This window comes from Dryas octopetala, chromosome 3 (assembly GCF_963921425.1).
Source record: "Dryas octopetala chromosome 3, drDryOcto1.1, whole genome shotgun sequence".
In the NCBI taxonomy this organism is placed as follows: Eukaryota; Viridiplantae; Streptophyta; class Magnoliopsida; order Rosales; family Rosaceae; genus Dryas; species Dryas octopetala.
In genome coordinates this window covers 6,319,240-6,344,330 of record NC_141368.1, presented here as the reverse complement: position 1 = coordinate 6,344,330, position 25,091 = coordinate 6,319,240, and the positions used below count along the sequence as shown (strand labels likewise).

At 37.2% G+C, this 25,091-nt stretch overlaps 4 protein-coding genes and 1 pseudogene across 7 annotated transcripts in view; 2 read left to right on the top strand and 3 right to left on the bottom strand.

Moving 5' to 3' along the window:
- Positions 1–3,943: 3,943 nt before the first annotated feature.
- On the bottom strand, positions 3,944–7,613 carry LOC147290169 (nuclear transcription factor Y subunit B-1-like). The gene is made up of 6 exons (XM_086235147.1): positions 7,569–7,613; positions 7,195–7,441; positions 6,686–7,094; positions 6,474–6,557; positions 6,333–6,371; positions 3,944–4,422 (listed from the first exon to the last, which is right to left on the bottom strand). The coding sequence occupies exons 2-3, from the start codon at positions 7,422–7,424 to the stop codon at positions 6,950–6,952; spliced, it is 375 nt and encodes a 124-aa protein (XP_086091273.1). The 5' UTR covers positions 7,425–7,441; positions 7,569–7,613; the 3' UTR covers positions 3,944–4,422; positions 6,333–6,371; positions 6,474–6,557; positions 6,686–6,949.
- Positions 7,614–11,235: 3,622 nt separating this feature from the next.
- LOC147290168 (D-aminoacid aminotransferase-like PLP-dependent enzymes superfamily protein) lies at positions 11,236–15,042 on the bottom strand. Of its 3 annotated transcripts, XM_086237210.1 has the most exons (10): positions 14,790–15,042; positions 14,461–14,625; positions 13,885–13,999; positions 13,299–13,764; positions 13,055–13,172; positions 12,798–12,901; positions 12,227–12,312; positions 11,987–12,096; positions 11,858–11,890; positions 11,236–11,678 (listed from the first exon to the last, which is right to left on the bottom strand). In XM_086237210.1, exons 3-10 carry the CDS (start codon positions 13,976–13,978, stop codon positions 11,622–11,624), a joined length of 1,068 nt encoding a protein of 355 aa, XP_086093336.1. In that variant the 5' UTR covers positions 13,979–13,999; positions 14,461–14,625; positions 14,790–15,042; the 3' UTR covers positions 11,236–11,621. The 3 variants fall into 3 exon arrangements, with proteins under 3 accessions (XP_086093336.1, XP_086093335.1, XP_086093337.1); XM_086237209.1 differs by lacking the exons at positions 14,461–14,625; positions 14,790–15,042 and having other exon boundaries at positions 13,885–14,048; XM_086237211.1 differs by lacking the exons at positions 11,236–11,678; positions 11,858–11,890; positions 11,987–12,096; ... (1 more) ...; positions 14,461–14,625; positions 14,790–15,042 and having other exon boundaries at positions 12,794–12,901; positions 13,885–14,048.
- Positions 15,043–18,596: 3,554 nt separating this feature from the next.
- Positions 18,597–19,745, top strand: LOC147290167 (uncharacterized). The gene is made up of 3 exons (XM_086235782.1): positions 18,597–19,171; positions 19,208–19,414; positions 19,505–19,745. The coding sequence occupies exons 1-3, from the start codon at positions 18,597–18,599 to the stop codon at positions 19,743–19,745; spliced, it is 1,023 nt and encodes a 340-aa protein (XP_086091908.1).
- A 769-nt stretch (positions 19,746–20,514) lies between these two features.
- LOC147290166 (uncharacterized) lies at positions 20,515–22,139 on the top strand. The gene is made up of 3 exons (XM_086235781.1): positions 20,515–21,585; positions 21,637–21,728; positions 21,896–22,139. The coding sequence occupies exons 1-3, from the start codon at positions 20,515–20,517 to the stop codon at positions 22,137–22,139; spliced, it is 1,407 nt and encodes a 468-aa protein (XP_086091907.1).
- Positions 22,140–22,385: 246 nt separating this feature from the next.
- LOC147290165 (protein NRT1/ PTR FAMILY 2.7-like) overlaps positions 22,386–25,091 on the bottom strand; it is a 5,629-nt pseudogene continuing 2,923 nt past the window's right edge. The window contains exons 3-4 of the transcript XR_015121088.1: positions 24,242–24,790; positions 22,386–23,189 (exon numbers count right to left, since the gene is read on the bottom strand). The product of XR_015121088.1 is annotated as a protein NRT1/ PTR FAMILY 2.7-like (transcript). The remainder of the gene's footprint in view (positions 23,190–24,241; positions 24,791–25,091) is intronic.

Below are 25,091 nucleotides of genomic sequence, written 5' to 3'. Positions count from 1 at the left end.
TGTGAGGCTGTGAGCTGGACCCTCTCAGGGTGTGAGTTGGCCTAAGTGCACACATGCCTGCCTCTCTCTCTCTCTCTCTCTCTCTCTCTCATATGATTCCATAACAAAGCCTGTATGGAATCTTTTATTTTTTGTTTTGATGATAGCCAAATGGAATCATATTCTATCACCTCCTTCTCCTACCAAAATGACCAGATATCTTATTCTGTATTTTTCATGACTTGGCATCATGTATGATTTATGCTATTATTGATGACCAAAATGTTGATGTGAAAAATATTCTATTAGTCTGATATATGCTATTAGTCGTTGATTGAGAGTATGTATTAGATACAATTGTACGTGAACAATAATCTAATAAAAGAATATTTCCTTATCTACAAATTAGTAAATTACAATGTGAGACATGAAAAGGGTACATCTCATCTAACCTTGCAGGATTAATATACAACTAAGAGTATGAATATAGTCACTATTTGTGTAACAAGTACAGAAGTACACAACGTGATTCATAAAAAAAGAAGGAAAACAAAAAACAAATTATACAGGATGAGTACTGTTGGCAAGAAGCAATCAAAAGGTTGCCGCACAGTCCCATGATTGAAGAGGGTCCACACATATTTGAAAGCTCTGTCTGGGTTTTACTTAACTGATATTAAATCGACCCCAAATCTTTCGTATACATATGTGGAATCACAAATAATATTCTCTTGTCATACTAAAAAGTATGATTATATATAATCAATATATAATTCAGATTTACAATCTTATTACATACCTTATTAAATTGTTTAGTAAGAAAATATTTTTGATTTCTGAATAATTAGTGTATTTGAGTTATTGTACTCCAAAAGGGAAGAGACAATTTTGCTCCAAAATTGCAAGTAGTGGATGAGAGAGAGAGATGATGAGGGGTTGAGTTGGCAGCCTCCCCTCTCGTGCAGGCAAGAAATGATGGTCACGTCGTGGGGGGAGTAGGATGAGAAACATTAAATTATTCCAAGTAACTATTAAAGTTAATTACACTTATATTTTATGAAGTTTATCATCGTCTTTTCAGGTATATCTTCTAGAGTTTCAAAAAAAAAAAAATTTATATTGAGGTTGGACCTTACACTTTGAGTAATCTTATTATGCCATTTCACCCTTTAACATGCTTTTTTACATAATTTTTTTATAATTTTTTGTCTCATTATAGGGAGTTATATGCAACAGTTTTGAAATCTCCAGAGATGTATATGTAAGTTTTGAAACCCAAAAAAATATACGTGAAAAAACAATGAATTTTAGAAAATATGAGTGTAATTAACTCGCAACTACTACTCGATAGTTCATTCCCCTTCGTATGTTCATTGGTTCATGCGGAGCTTCTTTGTTTTGGTTTTGCCTTCTAAATTCTCTATTCTCACAAATTTCAGACTTTAATTTTTTGTGACGTGAGAGACGGACAGAAAAAGAGACCAGAAGATAAATGTGATGTGTGAGATGTGTTCATGCTCTCTCTCTCTCTCTCTCTCTACACTCTATTATCACAGATCACGTGCATGCAACGTGGCAACAACCCTTCCAAAATCCACACTTTGGTGACAACGATCACGTGCTGGTACGTGGGCTTGTGAATAATAAAGAGCATATGGACATGATGTGGAAGTTGGTGCTTGTTTTTGAGTGCGACTCTCACTGTGCTCTATTCCCTGCATGCATGTCCTACTCATTCATCACTGTTTTATTCTTGTTCAGTATGTTGCCTGATGCCTCATAGTGTATACTGTATACCTTCTCATTTAAGTCATAGCTAAGCACAATTACAACAATTATCCAATGCGGAATTTGAAAAAATAAATATTCCCAACATTATAACGTTAAACGCGTTTAACTCTCACATTTTATATTGATTCTAAAAACGAACATTCTCTCACACTATTAAGTGTTTAAACATGCTCTTACATTCTATATTAATTCTACATTAAAAAAGGCCTTAACAAAATAAATGTAATGGGTAACATTACCTGCGTTTTTATGGGAAATTTTAGAATCATCTAACTAAGTAAATAAAATCCATCTTCTACAAAAATAAAAACAAAAACAAAAAACAATTATGCGATCTTGTTTGCCTTGAAGCAATCAACAACGACAAAAGGAGAACAAAGATTCAATATATGAGTCAAACAAAAAAGAACTACGGAGTAATAAATAGCTACCAGTCCTACACTCCTACACAATGAAGTAAATACGTTTCGCAAATTTTTGTGAAGAATAATGTGTTTTTTACTTTTACAGTCAAAGGATTCAAACTATTGGCCTTTGCTTTTGGAAATTGGCCTCATTTGCAAAATAACCAAAAATAAAAATAGCAGCCCAAACAAAACATAACACACACAACGCAAACCCATACCCTCCACTGCCAAAGAAATTTACTTGTCAGCAAAATATGGAGAACCATATGTGCTATATGAAAATCTCCATGTATTTAAACTTTTTCCTTCTTATGTTTTTTCTTGAAGAGCATCCAATTAAACAATATTCTTCACATGGCCACATAACTAAACTATAAATAGAGCCAAGCCAAATCTACAAAACTCTCCCAGTGGGGGTGGTAAAATTTTTGCTCATTCTTGTAACTTATTTTAATTTCCTCCAATATGTTAAATTTATATCTAAATAATAAAAAAGTGAATTGCACCTAGGCTTCGTTTGACGGAGGAGATTCTGAGGGACGACAGTTGATTAATATAAGAAAAAAACTAAGCTTTCTAGCCACACAATCCTATCTTATGATCTTATCCATTCGTTATATAGTTATTGAGAGAAAGAAAGTAGTGGGTTATTTGACCAAAAAAAAAAAAAAGTAGTGGGTTAGTGCTTTGATAACTATCTTTTTACTTTTTGATAATTTAAAATTTATTAAATTATGTTTTGCCCGTACTTTATTAAACTATGGTTTGCCCTTATTTTTATTAAATTATGAAGAAAATTTCAGGCATTTTGAATTTTTCACCAAACTGACGTATTCCCTTATGGTGCGTTTGGATGAAGTAGTTTGAAATTACTAAGGAATTCACAAATGACGGAATTTAAAACGATGTGATTTAAAATTCTAGAATATGTAAATTCTCTTGTTTGGATAACATGTAAACATAATGGAGTTTAAATACGGAATTTATGGTAGTTTTAATTTTTGATACATCAATTCAAAAGAGTAATGGTGATGGTGATGGTGGCAACAATAAAAATGATATTTATGATGAGTTGACCATATTGGTAGGGGTAATGGCCCACAAGCGGTAGGAGAAATGGTGGTGGCTAAAATTGGGGTGTTGGCGGTGGCGGTGGCGGTGGTGGTGTTGGAAATGACGGTGATGGTGGTGGCGGCGGTGACGATGATGGCGGTGGTGGCGGTCTTGGTGTTGGTGTTGGTGGTGGTGGCGGCAGCGGCAGCGGGGGTGGTGGCGGGGGTGGTGGTGACGTTGGCGGCAGTGATGGTAGTGTCAACATGGTCGACATGACTTATTTTTCTTTTGTAAAAATTGGAATTTTGAAAATGACACCAATTTAGGTGGAATTTAAAGTTGGAATTTACAGCCTTCAAATCCCAAGTTTTTTTCCACCTAGAATTTACAAAATTCTGTATTTATTGACCCAAACAAGGAAATTAGAGCATGTAATTTCTTAAATGCTGAGTTTTGTTTAAATTCCGAGTTTTTTTCCTCCATCCAAACACACAATTAAAGATTATATAAAAGGTGATTGGGGCCATTTGACACATCTTGGCCCAGCTTGTATGAACCTGGTTGGAATTATATAATTTCACGGTGAGTCAAGCTGGTGTGAAATATATGTAACTTTCACAAATCCAATACATTTTTTTAAATGGATAAAGAGATAATTGAAAAAAGGGTAAAGAAATGAAAACTCAAAATGGTCAATCTAAGATTAGAACAAATTTAGCCAAATTTGTACTATATTTATCAACCTTCATTATCAATAAAAACGCTATACGAATTGGTAGACCCCATTGCCCCTACCATATCTTCGCCACCGACTCCAGCTGATGAGAGTATCAACAAAATCCAAATCTCCCCTATATCCCAACCAGAACAGAGAGCCCAGAAACATATATAATAACTTTGGATTTAACTCAGATTCACACAAATGATACTATCAGCATTGAAACTTTAACAATTTTTACCACCTCCGAGTTCTTAAAATGATATACGATAAAATGAAAACTTCTACTCATTGCTTTGCATGGAATGAACAACCAGATGCTGTGCCTGCATTGCAAGATATTGAGGGCAACATCATTAGGATCAACTGCACATGACCATTCAGCACAACCCATGTCCTCTCTTCTTCCTCATTCCATAAACAAAAGCATCAATTTCCATTTCCCATATTGTTCAAAGGCACATAATAGTCCTCCTACAATTGAGTAGAAAAATAAAGCAAATGAATTCTTCCACTTAACTAAAAAAACTCACTGCCACAGCATGTTGGACCAAATTGCAAGATATTATAAGATGAAGAGATCATTTTCTAAAGCACATAGATTAGCAAATACATGAACAAGCATGTTAGTGTTCTAACAAAGTAACACAAATAATAGTACCACCTGAACTCTCAGTAACATTTGATATCAAAGGCCACAAAATACTACAATAAACAGGTTCTTGCAAAACATGTAAACCTTTAACTTTCAGTGTTAGTACACAAAGAATACTTTATTTAATGTGCCTTAAGGTCGCCTATTGCACATATGTATTGGCATTATAATTTCTTCAAGGACAAAATGTGTCTTTCTAAGGACTATTTTAAATCAGTCCATTAATGTGCCAGGAAAATTTGCTCGAAATGATGCACCTTACAAGAAATTTTCAAAGCCATATCTGGCAGCCTAAGCTATCTTTTATCGAAATTCAAATGCTGTCCATATGCGACCAGCCTTGAGTACAGTGACAACTACCAAACCAGCCTATAGCTGGTAAAGCCTATCTCACCTTTTTCAACTTAAGAGTGTCTCATTGGAGAATCTAAATCCCATCAATAACCTTCACAGGCAAAAAAGGAATAAAAGGCAGTTGGGATTGCACATTGCAAACCCTTCCCCAAGCACACTTATTTTTTTTCCCCAGAAGGTTCCCCAAGCATACTATAAGTTAAAAAAATATGTTAATGTATATAGTTACTGAAGAAAATATATGTAGATCTACATATCACAGTATAAGTGAATGAACACTCTCCAGTACTTTTTATAGAGTTTTTCATTACTATTATTAATGGAAAATCATAGATTTCTATGAATCATTCACTATCTATTAAATGATTTCTTTTACATGTAATGGAGAGAGAGTAGGGCCTCTATGGAAGATGGTCCACTCCAAACTTTGTTTCTCTCCAAACCAAAGTTGAATTGAAGAACCAATAAGTAATTAACTATTAAGATACTATCACCACATGAATGTCTTATTAAATGTAAACCTTCATGAATTACTCTTGGTAAACGTTCAATTATCTCATACACTAGTAACCAAAGAAGACTCCCCACTGGCAACAAAGTATTTATCTGTTCAGGTTTGATTAATCTGAATTGTCCTTTTAATAAGACTCCAATCAATTATGCGTGAGCCTGCATAAAAGCATTGGTTAATACAAGTTGGCATAAAGTCTAACATCTTTGTATTGCTTAAGGCTCAGAATTTTTAGTTTCCTTCTTAATGAATAGGAGCTATGATCTTTTTCATAAAAAATTTTAGATTCAAGGGCAATCAACCAAACAGAAGCAAGACTATATCTGTAATTTTGTTATGCACAATTTTCCCACAAATTCAGGTTTCCTAGAATTACTAAATCTGCATCTAGAGACAAGAAAAAACATGTAATCCTGTATGGGCTTTGACATAAGAGCCTGCTGGTGGCTTTGATGAATTATAAGGATCCAAAGCATATTCTCTAAAACCAGTGCACCTTCTACTAAAAATGCTTAGCAACTTCACACACATACATACACTCAAAACAGGATAATTTTTAAACAATTTCCCATGAGCACTAAATCATTAAATAACTCATGCCATTTGGAAAGCAACTGAAGTTTATATGTCAATTATATAATTTGGCGGGATTCTATTATTTTCAAGGGAAAAACATGAAATTTGTATGAAGTCACCCATAGTAGAGTCTCCCCACCCCTTCCCCTCTTTTAGGCATGTATAGCTCCGTCCCTGGAAGTAGGGTACTTCTATTTTAGCTTGTTAACGAAAAAAATTACAAGTATGTGTGTGCTCGAGAGAGAGAGAGAGAGAGAGAGAGAGAGAGAGAGAGAGAGAGAGAGTTACTTGAGAGTTGACGTAGTTCATTGATCCCTGATGAACAAACTGCCATATTCATTCATCGCCAACAATAAAAGTAAGAGAACAGAGTGAGGTAATGATCCAAAGTTTAAGGTAGTAATCCAAAGCAGGTTTATACAATCAGACCTGTGAATTTGGGCCAGGTAGAGCTCCGACAACATTCCCTTTAGAAGATCCATCTCCACCCCTAGCAGAGCCCTTTGCATCACCCTGTTCAAAGTTTGCCAATAAACTCATTTCCAATCCTCCAGAGAAGACATGAACTAATAGACCACAAATTCAAGGTAAAATAACTAAATATAAAAATATATTAAAACAACTAAAGAAGGTTTAGTTACCTCCAACTGCGACCACGCGATGATCCCAATCAATCAAAACCAAAAGGAAAAAATGAGAGAGAAAAAAAAAAGAAAAGGAATTGTTAGATTGAACTGAAGAGAAGTACAATTGTAGAAAAAAAAAACCCTCAATTCAGTTGATGCGCGTTCATATTTAACAATCTACAATAAAAGCCAAATCAAAGCTACAACCAAACAGTAAATTTATATAAAGTCAACATGAACACGATGGTGAATTGAAGAAAAAGGAATAAACTGCAAAGGTTAAATAATGATTACCTCCCTGTACCTAGACAAGTAAATCCTGAGGGGTTCAATATAGTCCTCAAACCCTAACGTGGCCATCGCCCACAACAAATCGTCACCGTTGATGGTCTTCCGCTTCTCTTTCTGGCACTTATCGCTGGCCCTAAAACACCCAAAAAACCCCCAAAAAATTCGAAACGGAAACATAGGAGACGGTGCGATGGAAAAACGATAAAAAAAAAAAAAAAAAAGCAAAGAATTACTCGCTGGTGACGAAGCTGATGAATTCGGAGACGCATTCCTGGACGGTGTCCTTGGCGTCCTTGGCGATCTTGCCGTTGGAGGGCAAAGCCTTCTTCATGATGCGGCTGATGTTCGCGATGGGAAGGTACCTGTCCTGCTCCCGCACGCCGCCGCCGCCGCCGTTCTGAGGGCTCTGCTCGCCGCCGCTCTCGTGGCTCCCGCCGGCCGGGCTCGTCGGTGCCTCCGCCATTATCACAACAATAATCCCTGCATTATCAGAATCAAACGATTCGGATTCACTCGCTTGTACAACCAATTGTTCGATTATCGGAATTGGAGCCCTAGGTCGGCCATTGATGAGCAAGGTTAGAGAGAGAGAGAGAGAGATAGGTACCTTGTTCGTAAGTGTTGAAGTAATAGAGAGATGGAGAGAGAGAGAGAAGAGAGAGAGAGAGAGAGAGAGAGAGGGCGTGGTTTTGTATTTGGCGCGCGCGTTGTTGGCGTGAGATCTGACGCTGGAGAAAGAGAAAGGAGAAGGAGGTTTTTGGCTTTATGCTTGTTTATCATTTATCAACACCGTTGGTTGGTTGGTTAGTTATAGATTTACAGAATTACAGGGCACTCTCAGTTCTAGTCACTCTCTAAACTCTCTCTACTTTCAAACCCCGCACTGCTTTTTCTACATCCTGGGCTTTCGTACAATTATGGGCCTTAAAAGGTTTTGGGCCTATGACTCACCTATCAAACTTAAACAAATTTATGGATATGATCTACTTCTAAATCTAAATCTATCGTAATTCTAAACTTATCTTAATTTTAATATATTACCACACAATACCTTCACTACTTGAATTAATCCAACAGCCAAGTCGGGTTAATATTGATCATCAATAACTTAATGCTAGCACCATAAATATATTCAAGTAATATTATGTAAAAGATAGTTAACTTTTTTCATTTCATATATGGTATCATATGAAATTATAAATTTTTTTATTTATAATTTTTTATAATTTTTTATGGTTTTAGTAGCATCAGGGTCAAGTAGGGTTCCATTGTATGAGGAGAATATAAATTATAGACAGTTTAGACTTAAAAGTCTTAAGTTTTTAACTTATAATATAAGTGGATTAACTCAAAGATGAATTTATTAATGAATTGGATAAGAGTCGAGTTATTTGATATAATTAATTAAACAGATTAATTAAAAAAGTAAATTACTCTAAAGTATATTTTACAGCCCTTAATGATAAACAAACTCACATAAAAAGTTAAAATGATAAATAAATCCACTTTATACAAATAAAGCCCACGTTATGTTTTTTTCCGTATTTTTGGCGCTGAACGCTAGGTGGGTTTTTTTTTTTTTTTTGGAAAATTGGGCAAATTGATACTGTCGCAATTAATAATAATATAATATAAGTGTTTTTTGTAATTCAAATCACTACTGTCACACAATGGTAATTGTCTAATGCTCGGTAAATAGTGTCGAGCGTTCGGTGACTTCTGTATTGCGCGTTTCTCATTAAAGTGAACCGGGTTTCTTGTAACAAGTGGGCTGGATTATCAACCTAATTTTTGAACTGGACTTAAAAAAAAAACCCTAATTAGAATTGAGTAGCATTTGATATGAATATGAAATGACCCGATCCGAACACTGACCATAGCCACCCTTAAACTGGGCCACAAGATTATAAAGGACTCTACATAATCTATAGTGGTGTCAAGGTTAGGTCAAGCTCGCCTCTGCCAATAATAATATGACCATTATTCATTCACATTTAACGAAGGTGGTTGTGAGGAGGTAGTAATTATGGCCGTTATATATAATGCTAAGTTGCATAAATTGTTCATACGAGGACCCGTTGGTTCTTTTTATTTTGGTACAAAGGATCCATTGGTTCCGTATGTTTACAACCAGGAAATGTTCATTTATGTAGATGCATAATGATATTTTTATTAATGTTGAAATTATTGATGCAGTTCGGGTATCAATACGAGTCTTGTTCAGGTCTATCAATTTGGATTTGTGCAAAGTATCAATCAATTCTACCTCAACTTGTTTTACTTAATCGAGTTAATGACTAAACTTCCAGTCAACACACATCTTGTAAATCATAAATTCAAGACTATGGTTGTGTTAAATCATGTTATTTTCAAGTTGAATTTGAGTTGTATAAAAAATTTATCCCCTAAAATGCACTTTCTAAGTTTTAGACCATTAGGCCACAAATCAGAAATTAGCTACTTCATTTAGGGGTCACCAAAAAGCCAAAGGTCCAAAACCCACCCGAACATGTGGGCCCGCGAGCTTCCAACCGTGGGCTGACACGTGGCCCATGTGGGCCCACTAGCTTCTAACCGTGAGTTGATACGGTTGGAAGCCCGCGGGCCCACTTACGCCACGTATCAGCCCACCGTTGGAAGCTCGCAGGCCCACATGGCCCACATTGTCATCTAGGTTTTCCATTTCTCTTTCCCTTTCCTTTCTTGTTTTGTTTTGTTTTTGTTTTCTTTTAGTTATTTGTGTGCACCTTACTTGTTCTCTGTTTGGCTTCTGTGAAATGTGGAGGAAAATACAGGAAAACAAGATGTTGGGTTTTAGTTTTAGTTACGGATAAGTGATGCTCCCATAAGACTTGGAGCGTGTTTCTGAAAAATGTGGAATATTTTGTTATAGTGTTGTATTCTTTTGATTTAGAATTTTAGTGTATGGTGTTGTAGTTTCTTTACCAAGGACATGAAAGAAATGCTGCGTTTTATGTTTTATTTTGAAATCGATTCTTGAAAATAAAGATACTGTCTGCTGGGTTTATTGTTATTATTATTTTTTCCCAAATGTTTTTGTTATAGTGTTTTATTTGTTCATTTTAAAGGTATCAGTTGGACCTATGCAAGAAAGCTTTGGAGGAGAACATAATTGGGTATCTAGGGACTGGTTGTGGGAAGACCCACATAGCTGTATTGCTTATGTACGAGCTGGGCCACTTGATACGCAAACCTCAGAAGCATGTATGTGTGTTTCTCGCTCCCACAGTGGCTCTGGTTGAGCAGCTGAAATGCTCCCTTATCTTCTGGAACTTGACAAGTTTTGTGCTTTGGGTGACCTTTAATTTTTAGACGAAACTTCTAGCTTATTGCTTAGTATTTTGTTCCACAACAATACAAAGGTATGCCCTTGGGCCTTGGCTCTTGTGGCAAATGAACTAAATAAGTTTGCACTGTCGGGTTTCAGTGCTTATTGGTGCGATTTCTCATTATATATTTTGGGTTGTTGCTAGGTTTTCAGTGCCTAATATACATGGAACAAGTTACTAAACAAAAGGTGTCATTCTATATGCAAATAAGATATAGGGGCTTTATTTTCCCTCACCAAGAAGAAGCATAAAGAAAGGTTGAAAGTTTTACCTTCAGAGAAGCTATTTCTCTTCACAATCAGATTAGTTAACAAGCTCCGTGGTGTGTATTAACAAGGACACAATGAGCTAGACATCACAATATAACTAAAAGTTGTCATTTTCCTTCTACCTACGAATAAAAGGGCTTGAACTCTTTCCATTCTATATCCATGACTTCTTAATGCTAGTAATGCTATTTCTTTATGGATCTTTTGAGAGCTATATCCATTACTTCTGTGTACATTAGAAAGTTTATTTTTATGCATGGATCTTTTGATTTACCTTTATTTTCTTGGTTGGGATTACAATGTTAGTGAGACAACATTTATATTTTCTGGAATGAGAATAAGGTGAAGTTACAATGTTGTTGGTAGCATATATTAGCCAAGCTATCACAGCCCTTGTCCCCAATTATTTGAATCAGGAGTGGTTATTTGGCATTTAAAGGAATGTAAGAGCAACACAAAATTTGGAGTTCACTAACTCTACAAAGGCACTTATTTTCAGAACTAGTACAACCTCAACAGAGTTTGGGTCCTCAATTAATGAAGACCAACAGTCTTCATCTAGGAAGATGCTTGTTTTGTTTAGCTGATAAACAACAGCGCTTCCTAGTATCATTAGAACTGAAAAAAGTGGGGGCACCAATGCACTAAGTTTACATTTGGGGTTCACAATTACTGCTCCTTAAATTATTTAGGTGCACGTCTTAATCAGAATGCCCTATGTGCAATTGTACAAAAAAAGAAGCAAAAGTTGGTACCCAGCAATTAAAGGGTGCCATTAAGCTGCATACCCTAAGATCTATTATTAAAATCTTCTCAACTTAAGAGAATAGAAAATCAGAAAAATAATAATCCTGTTGCAGAACAGAGAACACAGTTAGAAACCCAAGCCCAATCCTAGCATTAAAATGGCCACACTGTAAGCCTGTAGCTCCATATTGTCAAACACAAATTCTTCAAAGGACTAAACCATCTCCTTTCACTTGTAGTCCGGAGTCACACAAATACTTTGATCCTATGCAAGAAAGAAGATCCCTCCACCTTTTATACAAAGTAACTGAAAGAATACCCTTCCAAAGCTGCTTTTTCCATGATCTCCTTCTGCTTCTCCCCCCCCAAAAAAAAAAAAGAGAAAGAAAGAAGAAGTTAAATAAGACTCAACTCTTCCAGAATGTTCATTATCTGGCTTCATGTATTCAGTGAAACAATTTTTATTTATTTATTTTAACTTTAGGGTTTATGTGGCAAGATGATGATGATGCACAGTTATATAAAGTTACCTGGATCATTGTAGTGATCATCCCAGGACCCTCCTGATTATAATTCAAAATAAAACAATAGTGAAAAGAACAAAGAAAATTGTGCAAAACAGAACACTTGCAGCATCTTAAAGCTTTAGATGCACACACCTCAAACCGCTTTTCTTTCCACGACACCTCCTTCCAAGAATTATAATGCAGTGATTCCCATGGACTTGGAACACGAATTGTCTCCGCATGCTGCAGAAGTCTCAAGCTATCTGCAATACAAATCTATTTTAATGGTATGATAGAATATCCTCACCATCTAGCACAGTGTTGCCTTAAATCAAATCCCATGTTCACTTAAATAGGTAATGGAACTGAAGAAAGCGAGAAGTAGAGATTTACTTGTAATGAATGCCTCTACCCAAAATTCACGTTCTGACCACACTGGTGCAACTTCTTGAAAGGAGATTCCCTTGCTCAAGCATACTCTGCATAAATTGCAATCAACATAACAGATCCTAATATATGCACTTTATCAAATTTGATGAGTAATCAAATTGGGAATCACTTAATATAAAGTTAACTGACTGCACTCAAGTAAAATGACTATCCTGAACCATAATTGCTAAGCCAATACTTCCTCCAAAATCACTCATAAAAGTTCAAGAACACTACCGAGCAAATCTTTCGAATTTGTAACAGTTTATTCAATCTTTTAAACCACAAACAAATGTAATAATAAATCTCATTCCAAAAGGAACCACTTCAAACATTCAACACAATCTGTCTACACTAGAGAAGGCTAACAAGACTTTCCTTTTTAACCATAAACTACCGTTATAATAAATCTCATTCCTAACGGAACCACTTCAACCATTCAACACAAACTGTAGACACCAGAGAAGGCTAATAAGACTTTCCTGTATAAATAAACAATCCAAAGTCAGAAGATCAACAGTAGGAGGGGACTTACTCCATGATCACTTGGCGTATAATTCCTGGAAGGACACCATCTCTAATAGGAGCTGTCTGTACTTCAAAACAGTGCATACTTTGCCCCTCAGCTTCACTGTTATCCTGAAAAGCCCTCATTGTTTCCCTGTTATGCAGCTGTCTATAACTAGGACCAACTGATAAGTAATAACATGACATAATACTTGGTCATACACAAAACTTAAAACTGAGTTAGCCCAATGTAGTTCAAAATTCCAAAGTCTTTGAGCCTCTCACCTTCCGGCGGACAACAAAGAAGTTTGAGACCGTTCCCTCAAGTATCCCATCGCCATCATTGGACAACAAGAGCTCCGTCCCTGCCGGCGGCCTCAACCTCTCCAAATGCTTCCTAATCCTGCAAAATTAAGACAAAAAACACTCAAAATGCTCTAAATACTCAAAACCCAAGTAAGAAAAATGAAACCAGAAACCTTCACACATTCACAAACTGATGAGTGATGAGTGATGAGTGATGACTGACCTCACCCAATCCGAATACTTAGCAGCAGCAACATCTCTCCCACGACCCACCACAGCCAAAACCGCTCCGTTTCCTCTGATACCAAACACAGGAGGCACATATGTCCCAACATAGATACTCACATCAAGAACCTCATCATCAACAACTGTTTCACTCAATTTCTCCAAATTGCCACTGACCAAAGCTGTAATCGACAGCTCCTCTCCGTCAGTCCGCTCTTTCAGAGCAATGGGCAACACTTTGCTCATCGAATCGTTGACGAGATCATGAACCCTCGCTTGGAACAAAAGGGGGTCGGCTGAGAAAGACGGCAAGGAAAGCTGCGAGGCTTTGTTGTTGCGTCCGAACAGAAGCTGAGGTTTCGAATTGTACAGGATTCTAATGGAGTCAGCCAGTCTCTTCAAGTGTCTCTCCCAGAACAACACGCACGAGGCGTTGTTGTGCGTGCGAGATGTTGTGTACGCTCCTGGTGTGAAATGTGCAACAACAACCGAAAGCGTTTTTCAAAAACATGTTTTGGGAGAACATTCATGGAGGCTTTGATTTTTGAAACGAAGCTAGGAAGCTGAGCTGAGCAGCGGCGTACCTGGGTGGGTTTCGAGGAAGGTGGTGACCGGAGGAGTGTTGGAGGCGTTCGAAACGACGCCGTTGCTGAAGAGGAGCCTGAGACTACTCGTCATTATGTTCTGGTTCGCTGGGTGCTGCTGGCAACAAGCAATTGGTGAGGTTTTGCTCAGCCCTTTGACTAGGTGTATCATGTATGCTTACTCTCTTTCAAAATACTGACATATATATATATATATAAAAATTAACCATTAATTATTATATTATATTTAAAATTAAATAATTATTAATCCAAATTCTTTTTATTTTTTTTTCCTCTCTCTCTCTCTCTCTCTCTCTCTCTCTCTCTCTCTCTCTCTCTTCCTCTTCCTCTCTCTTTCTTTCTTTTCCTCTCTTTCCTTCACCCACTACTTAACCAGAAACCCAGTCAAAACCATTCTTTCTTAAGTATAAGAACCCCACCACCTATCCTGGATTTTGAAACTAATGTTTAGCATCAATATTCTCACATCTTCCTTTTTCACCACCCTGTAGCTCGTGCCTCATAAAGTAAGAACACTAGGTATGTACATCTTTACCTCTGCGGGTGGTGCTTTACCTGGAACTACGTATGAATCTACTGCTTCCTCTGCTACAGGCGATATCCCCGCTACTAATGCAGCAGGTTAAACTGGACTGGTGAATATAGATCTGCTAATCTCTAGCCCTGTAACCTGGCTATGCTCTCTTTGCGTCTGCTACTAGATCGCTTTTCCTTTAACTCCTGCTTCAATCGCATATTTGTCAGGAAATACATATTTATTTCCAGGGTGAAAAGATACAAACAAAGAAGTTGTCACGGTTGAGAACTAGAGAACGAGTAAAATTCTCTATTCATAAACAAACCAGCTTAGTAGGAAAAAACAATACACCCAAAACAGAGCCCACCTCCCCATGAAATCAAGTTCACCCAAAACAAATCCCATCTCAGGTTCCCATTCCATTTAAGTACAACTGTCATTGAAAAGTTCGACTACCAAATAAAATCCAAACCAAACCGACGACAGCTTCTCTCCTTCGAATCTTTGCTATGGCGATCGGGTGGGTGATTGGAGGTCACCACCGTGCTCAGGATGACGAGAGGAACAAAGCCAAGCCGGTCCTGCATCACAACGCCGCCGGAAACTCTGAATCGATGCCGGAGGTGAACGGGGTGTTTGGGCTTTGTTATGGGTTTTGACTGGGTTTCTGATTAAGCAATGGGCGGAGAAAAGAAGAGGGAGAGAGAGAAAGAAAGAGGAGAATAAAATATAAAGAGAATTTGGGTTAATAATTAAATACAAGATAATAATTCATGATCAGTTTTTTAAACACATGTCAGTATTTTAGAATGGAGATGAGCATATATTAGAGTGAAAGGGAGTAAGCAAAACTGCTCTCACATTATACGACCCCGTTGTTGACTCGTTGGTTCTTTGACCAAATAAGCAAAGGGATTTTGACCAAAACCAAAAAATGCAAAGGGAAAATAACAAAAAAGAAAATTATAGATTTGGTACACTTATTTTATACCTAATTTAATTTTGATTTACAATTTTTTATAAGTTTTATTTTGGTCTACTAATTATTTCACTTGTTTAATAAAGGTTCAAATTTATTTTCTCAAATTTGTCCCGCCTTTTACCCTATCAAATTTTAGCTAAATTTAGCAAACATATACTTGTTTTAAAGCTATGCATCTTCTCTTTACAATCATATAAATATCATTCAAATCGGAGTTTTAAAATTCAAGAGAATTGACCCCAAAGTAGGGTATCCGAAACTATCAATTTTTTCTAAAAAATTTTCAGATTTTTTTAAACTTCACCAAACTTCAATTATCTTTGATTATAATACTCCTAATTGGTTCCTATGACTAAAAAAGAATGAAATATAACTTATACTTCAATTATAATTGAAGAAAACACAACCAAAAAGATTTAAAATCATAATTTAAAAAAAATCGTGAACCAAAATTAAACTAGATGTAAAATAAGTGGACCAAAATTGAACTTAAAAAAAATCGTGAACCAAAATTGAACTAGGTATAAAATAAGTGAATCAAATTTATAATTTCCGCAATAACAAAAACACCCGCTAACCAACCATATATGACCAATTTTGCACTTACTTCACAAATTATTTTTGACATTTTATCTAACCCACTATTTTTCTTCTAACATGAAACCCAATTTCTTTTAAAAAACTACATATTTCATCTATCATGCACACATGGAGAAAAACTTGAGACATTAAAATTTGGGCTTAATTATTCTCTCTCACGTGTGTAATGTCAAGTCACTATAATAGGGATAGGGAAATTTTTCTCGCGCACATAATACCTATCTGACACCATATGACTTCTTTCTTGAGGACCAAATGCCCTTTAAAAGAATGCTTTCTAAAAAAATGTTCACGTATGTACAATATATGAAATTTGTAATTTTTTTGACAAAATTGGGCTTTATGTTGGATGCATAATAGTTTGTGGGGTAACATGTAACAGAAAATAAAGGGGAAATTACCAATTTAGTCCATTTATTTGTTCTAAAGTCTCATCTTGGTCCACGATTTTTTTTTTTGGCCAACTTAATCCACTAACTGTTTGACGTTTGCCAACATAGTCCATTCCGTCAAACTTTCAATAACGGCCGTCAAATTTAGGGGCAAAATGGTGAATTCATATCCTTAAATGTACTATTGGTCCACTTACTTTCACGTTTTTCCCAAGTTGGTCCACTTTTTTTTCGACATTTACCTACTTGGTCCATTCTATCAATTTTGTTATAAATTCTGTTAAAATGAAGGACAAAATTGTCTTTTCATATTTAATAAATTTGTAATTCTATTTCTAATTTTAAAAATATTAGAACTAAAAAAAAAACCCAATAATTAAATTTAAAAAACAAAAAACAAAGAAAAAAAACCCATCGTAAATCCCCGGCCAAACCCACAAACCCCAGCCACCCATCTTCCTTCCCTAAACCTCATTTTCTCATCTCCAATGGCGGAAGTAGAAGCTCCTAGTGTCGTCGCCCGAGACTCCAATGGCAGAAGCAGAGGCAGATCGAGATGGGGTGAAGTCGACGATTGGCAAAAAGGGCATATCGAAAATGGATTTGGCTGCAAATGAAGAAGAAGTTGGATTTGCACATTCAGAGAGAGGGGAAAATAGAGAGAGAGAGAGAGAGAAAGAGAGAGAAAAAAAAAAATAGGAGAGGGGGAAGAGGGGGTCACTGGCTAGGTGTGGTGGTAGGGCCGGGCAAAAGGTCAGTGAGAGGGAGAAAAGGGTGGAGGGTGGTGGGTGGGTGAGTTGCCGATGGTGGATAGAGGGTTGTGGGTGGTGGGTATGGGCTGGGCATGGGTTGGAGAGGGGAGGTGATGGTGGGTTTGATTTTTTCTGTTGTTTTTTTTCTATATATTCTTTTTTTCCATTTTTTTTTTGTTTTCTGCAGGTGAGGGTGGAGATGGTGGGGAGGGAGGAAGGGCTACGGGTTGTGGGTGGAACCTAGGCTTCTTGTTCTTCTTTTATTTTTATTTTTATTTTTTAAATTATTTTTATAGTTGGGCATGAGTGAAGATCATGGGAAGTTGCAGAATAAGAAAGAAGGTGAAAAAAAAAGTAATGGCTATGGGTGTGATCAAGGAAGAAGAAGAAGAAGAATTAGGGAAAAGAAATGGCTATGGGTGTGATCAAACAACAAGAAGAATTTGGGTTTATTGCAAATGGACTTTGGGTTTATGCAACTTTTGTTTACTGCAATTAAATGGACTTTGGGTTTACTGCATAATTTTGGATTTTGTGTGTGAATTGAAGAAGAAAAAGAAGAACAAGAAGAAGAAAGAAAAAGAACAAGAAAAAAGAAAAAAAATTTGTGGGGGCTGTTATTTTTCTTTGTTGATCGATCTAAGGGTATGAATGTTTTTTCTTTGTTTTTTGTTTTTTAAATCTAATTATTGGGTTTTTTTTTTAGTTCTAATATTTTTAAAATTAGAAATATAATTAAAAATTTATTGAATATGAAAAGACAATTTTGTCCTTCATTTTAACAGAATTTATAACAAAATTGATAGAATGGACCAAGTAGGTAAATGTCGAAAAAAAAGTGGACCAACTTGGGAAAAACGTGAAAGTAAGTGGACCAATGGTACATTTAAGGATATAAATTCACCATTTTGCCCCTAAATTTGACGGCTGTTATTGAAATTTTGACGGAATGGACTATGTTGGCAAACGTCAAACAGTTAGTGGATTAAGTTGGCCAAAAAAAAAATTTGTGGACCAAGATGAGACTTTAGAACAAATAAATGGACTAAATTGGTAATTTCCTCGAAAATAAATGATGGGGTACAGTGCAGAATCGGTCATAGTTGGGGATGTTTTTGTAATTATCCCAATAAGCAAATGCGTAAGTAAACGACAGAAAAATTCCCGTCGTTGCAAAAAGAAAAGTGGGACTCTTAAGAGAAAACCCGCCAAAGGGAAAATAGCTAGTAACCGTTGTGTTCGAAACTTTGAATCCCTGAAGGAAGGAATGCCTCCTTCCCATTTCTGCAACAATGGCACCTTTTTAAAAGCAGCGATTGAGTCCGAAAAGTCACCTCGAAAGGTCACCAATGGCACCCATTGGTCCCTATAAAAGCTACCCGCCATTTACCAACAAGCCCCACCGAACCCCCCAACTTGAAACTGTACGTAGTTGAACAATTGCATCAATGGCTTCCTCCTCCTCCTCCTCGGCCTCTTTTGCTGTTCGAGTCTCAGAGGAAGAGTTCAACCTGTTCCACAACATCGACCGCAAGCTCTTCACCCGCCTGGTCTTCGACCTCGGGCGTGACCCGGCCGAGTCGACCCAGGTGTTGGCGCTGTGGTTGTGGCTGGAGCGTGCCGGGAAGGAAGTTAACTTGGTGTTCAAGACACTGATAACTCTCCACAACACCCTCCTCAACGCAATGGCCGACGAGAGCATGATGGCCCTCAATTGCATTGAGAGCGATGACTTCCCCTACTCCAACAATTTGGACACCACCCCTGACATCCCCATTATCCAAGCCATGACCCGAAGCGCCGCCACTCTCAGATTCTTCCATGACAACCGCCTTGGGATCGTTCGCGGAGTCAGCAAAATGTTCAAAGAGGTTTGCTTGAGAGCGTTTGAGGACTTGTTGCGTCAACCCCGCCAAAACATGGCCGGAGAAAATAGTACTAATCCTGGCATTATTGGACACAGGATTATGGGGCCTGTGTACAATAATCCATTCTTGTCTGCTGCAATGTATAATGCTGGTGGGTTTATGGGACCTTTTCCTCACAGCATTGATGGGAGGGCTTTTGTTGATCCTAATTTTAACCTTGAAGTTCAGCGCCAGATATTGAACAACGATTTGGGGGACGTATTGAGCGGGTTGCAGTTGAATAATGACGGTGATGGTGGTAACCATGAGGAAGTTTCGGCCGATGAGAGGACTATTTTTCTGACATTTTCGAAAGGGTACCCCATTTCAGAAAACGAAGTCAGAGAGTTCTTCACTAGGTAAGTTTTTGCATCGCATATTAATTAATACTTTGTTCATGTGACTATGAATTGGGTTAAATTTGAACATGTTTGTTTTTGTTTCAACAGGAAATTTGGGGACTTTATTGATGGTATGTATATGCAAGAAGTGCAGGCAGAGGAGCAGCAGCCTCTGTATGCCCGGCTGGTGGTTCGTTCTGCATCCTCCATTCCCGTTGTTCTTGATGGGAAAAGCAAGGCCAAATTCTCCATCAATGGGAAGCATGTTTGGGCCAGGAAATATGTGCGTAAGAACCTTAGGTCGTCACAGCCATCATCACCAGCAGCGTCACAGACAAGTTCACCATAACAAATGGCTGCAATTAATATGGGCTGCAAGTCGTACTCGATCAATCTTTAATTTATATATGTTCTTTAGGGAGTTTACTCTCTCAGTTATTTTTCTTTCATGAATAATTGTTAAGTTATTCAATTGGATTTGATATTGCAGTGCATGCGCCTAGAGTTATAGAAAAAAAAATGTCTAATGTGTGACTCATCCATGAGAGGATATACATTATTGCTTGTTAAAACATTTTTTCTATTGCGTATCTGTTGAATTTATTAATCCGAGTTTCTTATTAATAAGTTCAACGATAATCAATTATGAAAAAAATAAAAAACAAAAACTAGTACGTAGAATCAATTGTCAGATAATATTATTAAAATGTTAATTAAGTTTTTATTTTTTTAATTAAATAGTACGTTAGTCCGTAGAATGAAACTAGATTAATTAATTAATTTATCGGTAAATTCTTATTTAATAAGTAATATTAGATGAACCATATTTTCATACAGCAATGAATATCACATCTCTAACTAATACATCTGAGATCCAGTACTGTATATACTCATCAACAGTTTGTTTTGAGTTGTAGCAATTATTATCAAATTCGTCATGAGGTGCCAATATAGTTATATATATGGTACGTATATCTATCTACACCTGACCCTATTTAATTCGATCATTTATGAGCAAATACGTACTGTAAGGAATATATATTTTGGACAACAATGGATATGCACCTAACCGTATATGGTAACATGTTTAAGCCAAACCATCTTCCATTTCTGCAAAAATGGCCTCCTTTCACATGCGGCCACCACCATTTCACTCCGAAACCTCACCCTATAAAACCCATCTTCCACTACCCAGAAACCCTAATCTTCAGCATCAGCAGCCTCACAGTTTTACTGAGCAATATTCTCATCTTCAACAACAATTAATGGACTCCTCTTCATTGTCATCTCTCCTTGGAATGCCTCGCCGCAACCCGGTTCAGGTGTCACCGGAAGAGTTTAATCTCTTCCATAACATCGACCGCAAACTGTTTACCCGTCTCGTGTTCCACCTGCGCCGTGACAGGGCCGAGTCGACCAAGGTCATGGCGCTGTGGATGCATATGGAGCGAATCGGAAAGGAGTTCAACTTAGTGAACAATGCCCTCACCACTCTCTCCGACGCCGTCCTCAACGAGATGGCGGTGGAGAGCGTTTTGGCTTTGAACTGCCTCCAGAGCGAGCAGTTCCCCTTCCCTTCGTTAAATACCACTCCAGACATCCCCATCCTGCAGTCTATGAGCAAGACCGACGTCAGTCTCATATTCTTTCATGAGAACCGCCACTCTGTCATTGCCGGCGTCAATAAGATGCTTACTGACGTCTGCTCCAGAGCGTTTCAGGACCTGTGGCTCCTCGCGGAGCCAATCAGGCAGCCCCAACAAATAATCCCTGAGCCAGTCGCTCAGAATATTAACCGACTCGTTAATAATAATCAGATTAATGAGTCGGTCATAGAGATTATGAACCGGCAGCAGCAGCCTCCGGTTCATAATTTTTTCTACGAGAATAATAATGCAGCGATCTTGCCAACGGTTGCTGCTACGGCCTTCGAAATTGCTGGGGGATCAGCTTCGGCTTTTCCTAATAACCCTTACGGCGGAAATGTCGTGCAATATGGGAGTCCACAACAGTTTTGGGTGGCCAGCATGATGAACCCTGCTTCTGTAGGGACGTCGAGTAGTGCGGCTCCTCCTCCTAATCTTGGTGGTGCACCTTTTGACCCTTTAGACCTTGAGTTTCGGCGCCAGATCATCAATGATGAAATGGAGGGCTTGCTGAGTCGACTGCATTTGCATGATGATGACGATGCTGCTGCTGATGGTGATCATGGCATTCATAATAGTATTGATCATCGCGAGGATCAAGTGGCCGCCAATGATCGAACTATTTTCCTGACGTTTTCTAAGGGCTACCCCATTTCAGAAAATGAACTCCGAAACTTCTTTACTAGGTAATGTTATATATTTGTACCATCTCAATTGATATAAGTGGGCCTAATCTAGTGGTACACAAGATAGTCAATGATTTTATTAATTTTACTGTTAATTTTAATTATCAGGCATATTAAGTCTTGTTCATATAATATGAATTGGTTTTATGGTTTTTTTTTTTTGCCAGGAGATTTGGGGACATCATTGAGGGCATCTATATGCAAGAAGTGGAGGCAACGGAACAACCTCTGTATGCCCGCCTTGTGCTTCATGCTGCTTCCTTAATCCCAATCGTGCTTAACTATAAGAGCAAGGCCAAATTCTCCATTAGTGGGAAGCATGTTTGGGCTAGGAAGTACGTGCCCAAGAACGCAGAAGATCAACCAAATTCACCAAGGGATGGTGCTGCAAATCACAGCCTCATTAATTAATTTAGGGTTTAATTGGTTTAAGAGCTAGAGTACTATTTCGTTTTATAGATTATAATTAGTGGTGCTGTTTTTCAGTTTGAACTCATATTATTTGTTGTTGTTTTTGTTTTCTTAGATGATGATTTGATGAATAAATTATGTACCCCCTTAATACCAAATCGCATTTCTAAAACATGAAAATGAAATTAGTACGTTATGACCCATTAAAATGAGGATTCAATATTATTTGTTACATTTTGTTTTTCATTATTTTTGGTACTCAAAGAACTTAGCACAAGTGATGTAGTACCCAAAATTCACAACTCCAATGACTGCCAACATCCAAAAGACATTATCCAGCCTTCCTTGATTGATATCATTTGATAACCACCCTGTGGTCCGGCTCACCAAATCAGTGATTGCAGTGCCGAGATAAAGCCCAATTCCAATCAACAATGAGATCATGGCAGTAGATGTACTTTTCAGTGATTTGGGAAACTCTTGATAGAACAATGCAACTTGTCCTGGGAAATGAAATGCCTCTCCAATTCCCACAATCGTCAGTGGTGCCACGAGCCATAGGGCTGACATGGGTACTGCTGAACCGGGCCGATTCGTCAGAGCATGTGCTCTAACCACTCCAAGTCGTCTTGTTTCAATTAGGGCTGACCCGACCAGTCCAACAATGTTGATGATGTGTCCAATCCCTATTCGTCGGAGGGGAGTTAGAGGCCTTCCAGTGAGGTTCTTCCCACTTGGGTAGTATGAAACGATCGATTATGAAGATGGAGATGGCAGTGGCCATGAGGTTGAAGACTAGGAATGAACTAGCAGGGATTTTGAAGTGTGAGCCAAGGTGCCTGTCCATTGTTAGGGCTTGGAGTATAGCGAGGCTGCTAAAAATGCCTATTGGAGTGCTTAGAAATATGCCAGTAGACCACATTGGCATGATTTTGATTAGTGATTTCAGGTCTTCCACTTCTCTGACAGTGCTTAGCCTCCATGATTTTGCATATGAGCCACCAGCTTGCCTGTCTTCTTCAGTTTTTTAGGGCTGCACGATTCAAGAATCTGCATGAAAAATTGATGCAACTTTGTATAATTAATAATATTAGAGAGAGATCCTGGCCCAAAAAAAAAAAAAAATAGAGAGAGATCAATTCATAATTACCCATATTTGCATAACTAATATAATCAGTTAGTACATTCTTTATTTATGAAGTAATTACTATTGGTTGTCCATGTGCGCATGTACGATTGACACTAGCTAACAAAAAATTAGAACTATGTTTTCGATCATCTAAGATGCAATAATGATGTCTAGCTAATTGGTGTAAATTAAACTATTAATTAATAAGTGTTTTGCTTTTGTTAGTATGCGCGCAATGTCACGTGCGTAGGCGAAATGACGCTAATCAATTACAAAATCTTATAATTAAATAAGTTTTCCAAACAAGATGCAAGAATTAATCTATAGTTGGAGTAGATGCAAGAAATTCCTTTTTCATCAAAGCAAGTAGTATATGCTTTGCGAACTATATACAATTAAAGTTTTGATTTCATTAATCGCCCACGTGGATCATTGATTGATGTAGAGCTCGTTGCCCTTAGTGCATATATATATTAGACGGGCCAAATTTAACACTAATTAATTATCTGAAATCAAATTTTACATACCGTTCGATTTAATGAGAGTTAGATTATTACTAATTACACCTCCCTATTTTTCTTATTTAATATTTTCTTATAAAAAAGTATAAAAAATTATTAAGTTATCCTAATCTTAGTTGGATGTTACCCATCCACTTCTTAGGCTAGACTTTAATAACATTTTGTTTCTCATTAAACACAGATATAACTGAAATAACAAGCAAAGATGTTAAAATTAAATTTAGCAAATAGGTGGAAAAGTCAAGATTATCTGTCTTGTATACTAAAAAAGAAATAATTATGTAGAAGAAAAATGTCAATTCAAGTAGAATCATGTCTAACTTTACAGTTTCAATTTACCATATGACAACATAACATGTCAAAACTCTTTCAACAGAATCATATATATATATATATATATCTCATTAGGGGCCTATAAAATTAGCTAGTGTATACAAAGATATTCAACATACCTGAAATTTTTAGTTGGTGTAATATTGTCATGACCCAAAATTGCATCATCTCCATAATAATAATCCAAGTCTCTTGAAGTAGTTGCTGTCGATACTTCCTTTTCAAAACAGCTGCAACCAAAAACTCTTGCTATGCTCATGAATGGGCTACCCTTTGGTTTAACTTGCCTGTAAAATCGTTTCCCAAACAGAAAAACCACCAATCCAATCCCATTTGCAATGACACAATCCCAAATCCTAATCCCATCCCACATTGTCCTGAACGTACACGATGGCGGTGAAGCCGATGGCATTGGCCACATACAAGCCATAAAATACCAGTTGAAGAAAATCTCTTGACCACTGGGATTGTCAAATTGCTCAGCTCCCATTGTTGCAATAGTGAAGCGAGAGCCTCCAAGCCTAGTGAGGCTAGTATTAGTGCTGCATATAAGACTGTGTATTGAAACTTTGATGGGGTTTCACATACCAAGTGATGAGCCAATTAATGCACATGGTGAAGGCCTCAAGGGAAGGGATTGATGCTATAAGGGTTAACATGATCATACCCTGATGATGAAGGTTCAAGATAGATAAAAAAGATTATGTTAAAATAAATTTAATAAGAGCAAATTACAATTTAGTACCTCAACTTTATATGTTGTTCAATTTAGTACCCCAACTTAAAACCTTGCAAAAAAGTACCTCAACTTTCATTTTGTATCAATTTAGTACCCCAACTTTGAACCTTGCAAAAAAATACCTCAACTTTCATTTGTGTCAAAATAGTACCTCCGTTAGTTTTTCTGTCAAAATAGCAGGGGTATTTTCGTCTTTTCCTTAAATTTAAAAAATAATAATTTTTTTTTGA